This window comes from Tinamus guttatus, unplaced genomic scaffold (genome assembly GCF_059628265.1).
Source record: "Tinamus guttatus ecotype Peru unplaced genomic scaffold, ASM5962826v1 Tinamus_guttatus_pri_ptg000330l, whole genome shotgun sequence".
Lineage (NCBI taxonomy): Eukaryota > Metazoa > Chordata > Aves > Tinamiformes > Tinamidae > Tinamus > Tinamus guttatus.
In genome coordinates this window covers 3,284,387-3,289,376 of record NW_028288864.1, presented here as the reverse complement: position 1 = coordinate 3,289,376, position 4,990 = coordinate 3,284,387, and the positions used below count along the sequence as shown (strand labels likewise).

At 48.7% G+C, this 4,990-nt stretch overlaps 1 protein-coding gene across 1 annotated transcript; it reads left to right on the top strand.

Annotated features, from left to right (window-relative positions):
- Positions 1-406: 406 nt before the first annotated feature.
- LOC104571295 (QRFP-like peptide receptor) lies at positions 407-2,027 on the top strand. The gene has a single exon (XM_010218385.2). The coding sequence runs from the start codon at positions 409-411 to the stop codon at positions 1,723-1,725; it is 1,317 nt and encodes a 438-aa protein (XP_010216687.2). The 5' UTR covers positions 407-408; the 3' UTR covers positions 1,726-2,027.
- Positions 2,028-4,990: the final 2,963 nt, after the last annotated feature.

Genomic DNA, 4,990 nt, shown 5'->3' with positions numbered 1-4,990 from the left:
GGCGCCGGGACACGCAACTTTGCCGGGAGGGAAGCGGGGACACGGCGTGGGCGGCGGCCGGGAATGGGCGGGGGGGGGGGGGGGGGGCAGGGGCTCGGGCCCCCGTTTCCCTTCCCCATCCCAAAAGCGCCACGAGCCCCGAGCCGGGCAGGGAGCTCCCGGTGAGCGCAGTCCGCTGCCCCTTCCGCCCTCCTCAGGCACCCCCAGCTGCGGCTCAACTAACTAAGTTGCCGAGAAGCCATTTTCGACCTGCCACCTTCCCCAAGCAAGGAAAATGCTGCCAGGACCCGCTCTGATCCCTGCTCCATTCATTCTCTTCCAGGCTCGGCTGGTTCCAGCTAAACATGCCAGCATCGCTGAGTGCCGCGCGGCAGGCACTGCCCCGGTAGCGCCTGGCAGTGCTCAGCCATGAATTCCTCCCTCCCCTCGGTCTCCTACAGCCTGGGGCAGCTCTGGCAAGAGGACAACCAGACCCACAGCGGGCTCTGGAATGGGAGCCAGGAGCTGGGCTGGGAAGAGTTGGAGAAGATGCTCTTCCTCTTTGCAAAGGAGCCCATTACCATCAGCCTCACAGCAATGTACCTGGTGTCCTTCGTGGTGGGCTTTGTGGGCAATATCATGTCCATAAGGGTGCTCACACGGAAGCGCCGGAGTCGGATGTCCAGCCTGAGTGCCACCCGCAGCCTTTTGATCAACCTGGCAGTGTGTGACCTCATGGTGGTGTGTGTCTGCATGCCTATCACCGTGGGCAACCTCATCTACAAAGCCTGGGTCTACGGGGACTTCCTGTGCCGGGCCGTTCCCTTCATCCAAGCCGTCTCAGTCTCCGCCAGCGTCCTCAGCTTGACCGTCATCAGCGTGAACCGTTATTACAGCGTGCACAACCCACTCAACGCCCGATCTTTCTTTACCCAGCGGAGGATCCTCAGTACCATCCTGGTTGTGTGGCTGCTGTCCTCTGGGATATGCATGCCCCTCATTTTCATGAACAAAAGGGATGAGATTGGGTTGGTGGAGGGTTTGCCCCTGGTGTTCCCCATCTGCAGAGAAATTTGGCCTCAGGAGAGGCTCAAGCAAGCTTACAACTTTCTGCTCTTCTGTGCTCTCTACTGCTTGCCTGTCCTCTTCAACATGGTCATCTGCTTCCTCACGGTGCGCCGGCTCTGGAGCCGCAGTAGCCGCCTGAAGGAGGGCACCGTCCTGCACCGCGCTCTGCCAGCCTCCAGGCTGAAGATCCGGAGGAAGGTGGCCCAGATGGTGGTGGCCCTGGTTCTGCTCTTTGCAGTCTCCTGGCTGCCCGTCTACCTGATGGACATCTGGATTGACTTCAACATCCCCAAGTCTTTGCAGGATGTGTCTCCTTCTCCCTGGATCTTGCAGCTCAGACCTTTTGCCCAGTGGCTTGGCCTCACCAATTCCAGCCTCAACCCTATATGTTACTGCTTTGTTGGGAATCTCTACAGGTCAGCCAAGGAAATGAGGAGCAAATACCATCAAAGGATGGTCTCTCTCTTTAACTTCTCCCTGTCTGAAGGGACATCCCATTCCTCAGTCCCAGAGCTGCTCTCTTACCGGAGTTCCACAGAGCCTGCAGAGAAAGGACCCTCCAGCACCGCTGCAATGAGATTTCTGGGAAAATGTGACAATAAGAACAAGTGTGGAAGCTTGAATTCCTGCCAGCATCCACCTCCAAGCACTGTCTCTAGTGAAAACACTTCCTTATAATTCTGTTCAGAAAGGTATCTGATACCATCATCTGCATTTCATGACTTTTTTGACATCTTTCTGAACCAGATATTTTAATTATGGAGAAAAACCTCATTTCTAATCACTCCCACGACCAGTTCAAAAACACAGAGACAGGAGGAAAAAAAAGAAAGGAAGGAGGAAAAATACCAAGGAAAAGATGACACATTTTAACTCACATCAAGTTTTAAGACACACGGTTTCTACTGGGGATAACTAGATACAACATATCACCCAACTAACATTCACATAATTAGCCAGATAAATATCCCAAAAACGGTCTCCCCGCAGCAGTTCTATCTCTGGATGCGACAGCAGAGATGCACTTTGGATACAGCAGCGATTTCACTGCTTGCTGCTGCTCACTCTGTGCTGATAAAGTCCAGCTGGAACAGGTACTCGCTGCTGCAAATACATCAGTGGTGGTTGCAAGCAGTAAAGAAACACTAGGAAGAGTATCATAAAAACAGGATTAGCGGAGAGTTTCACAGACTTTACCACTAGAGATTTCATTGTCTGATTGTACTATTCCACTCCCCCATGCAAATAAATCCTGCTGAAATGAAGAGATGATGCCAGAAGTACTAAAGCAACCCTCGTTGCTCCACAGCTGGGAACTCAGAAGGGATAATGTGGCCTTGGAGGTGAGCTGGGAAATGCAATAGGGAAATGTGCTTTGGGCATCGGCTATCCTTCTTGCAGCTGCGTTCTCGGGGATGTAGTGGAAAGAACCAGGTTTCTATTAATGTGGTTTGCACTTGGAAACCAGTTCTTTTTCAGAGGTGACTGTAGCAAAGTTGATGGCATGTGAAAATAAAAAATAGAAAGTGTTTTATAGCTAATAAAATCAGAATCAAATAATGCAATGTTATTTGTCTGGGAAAGGAAGAATCAAAGCGCGTTCTTTTCCTGAGGATCAAAAGTAGGTTAAAACCTGTTTCTTCCATCACCACTTTTAAAAGAGGCTTTGATAAACTGTATATTTTTATTATATTAACATTGAAAGCTTGAGATCCTATTGCACTGGACACTGCATACGTATTCATAACAAAATGAAACTTTCATCCCAAAGATATCGCTGTCAGAACACACCAGACCAGGCAGCAGATGTCAGGAACAAAAAAAATAAAGAGAACCAAAAGCTTGGAATGAAATTAAGGATCAGCTCCTACTCTGGGCCTGCCCGGTGCTGAGTGCAATGGGGACACACACTGTCTCTTGCCTCCTGATGCTACTCGTGTCACTGCTCCTTCTGCATCAGAGCATGGCACAGCGGGGTTTTCCTCTTGCTAAGCAGCAGGATGAAAGCAGCAGTCTTCCTGGCAAAGGATTTTCCATTTAATGGAAGTCAGACTTTTGAAGATGGGGGGGTGTGCATTTTTATTAGTGAACAACAGAATGATGTTCTGGGAAGTTTAAGTTTCAAATAATATCCGCCTGACTTCTAGGAAGGCTTTGGTTCACACACAAAATAAAGAGACCAAAAATAGCCATTCAGCCCAGCAGGATTTCCACCTTTTTTTTTTTTAAAGGATGGTTAAATAACGTTTTATGTTACTAATGACCTGCCCAGAAAACAAAGGATTCCTTCTTAACAGGCAGTGCCATCTGCAATCTGTATTCCCTTTTTTTGTTGAACAAGAAAGAAATTACAATTAACCAGACTTACTTCAGGTGAGAAATGCCTTTTGTGCTCTGGGACTTGAGAACAAGGACATCTGCATTTCTGCAGGTGATACGTGGTAAGGAGCGTACCTACTGCTCAGGCTTTTAGTACCCTGCAGAGAAAAGCACGAGAAGATTTTATTTGCTCTTTCAAGGCACATTTTTAGGTCTGGAAAAATGTGCTGGGCTGAGGAGCTTTAAAAGCTTGTTCCAAATGCCCACTGACTCCGGGTCCTGGAAACAGATATCCTTCACCCACAGACCAGACGCAACACAACACGGAAACTTCCCTACGTTGCTCTGACCACCGCATCTCAGCCTGCCTCGAATTAGCAACGCGCAGGCAACAAAAGGGATGCAGGAAGGGCAGCCCAGCTCTGAAAACATCCAGGACCAAATGATGCAAGAAACCCACATTTACGACATTTCCCAGAAGAGACATTTTTTTCCTCAGCTCACATGAGCTGTTGCTTGGGTCATACCCAAGTCTCTACATCCTCTATGGAGAGAGGAAAAGCAAAGGGACTGTAGGTTCTCCTGACCGCGGCTGTGTCTTTCCTTCCTGATATCAATATCCTCATTTTTCTCCAGCCCTACCATGTTCTCGACCTTCAAAATTGCGCCAAGTGCCACTTTTACTGGGCAAAGTCATTTCTTTTCCACTTTTACCTGTATTGCTTTTCAGTTTCATTTGGTGTTCCTGTTCTCCTATAATAAAGTTGAATTGCTCGGTTTAACTCCTCTGTCTCCTCAGCCACTTCCTCCTCCCATGACGCTTCAACTGCCTCTTTAGTATTTCTGTAGAGAAACCTCTTTGTGCCTCTTATCATTACTATTTGTCTGTGAATTCCCCTCGCTCTAACTGCTCATTCATGTCTTCACTTCTCTCCTCTTGCCCTGCTGATTTGAATGGCTTCTTTTGTGCCAGAGACACCTGTTTGCTATGTAGAGCACTGATTTATTTTGCACAGTTTACCCAACAGCTGCCAGGTTGTAATGAATTTCGGGCACTATCACCCAAGGGTAAATTAGAAGCGGTGACGTCAATACAAAAGCTACCGTGTCCCGTGAGCCACCCGGTCTGTGGTGGTGATTTTTATTAACCTGAGCAGGTCTCTGTAACTCGGCGCTGCCTGCGTGACTCATGTGTGCTCAGGCTGAGGCGACACCTCTGCACTCTGCAAAATGGCTTTTCCCCACCTCTTCTGATAAGGCATCTCATTATATTTATGCCTCGTTAGATGCCCTGGAGTCCTCCAGGTTGCACAAGCTGCTTGTTGCAGATGTCAGACACTTTGGTAGGGATGCCTGGGACTGCAATACTTTTGTTTTGCAGAAGGAACAGGGAGCAGATGCTGCTCTGGGGGGTGAGTGCAGGTGATGTCCTCAGAGTTGCTCAAGCCAAAAGTGTCACTCGTGATGCGTGGTTCAGGAAGTATGTTTCTGTGCAAATGCACCCAGACAGACTGGAAAAGTGGTTTTTCTGATGTACTGAGATCTCTTCCTAGGGGAGTCCTATGTGATTCCAAAGAAATGCCAAAATCTCTATGCATTCTTGGCACAATGTGGCCTGTCTGTG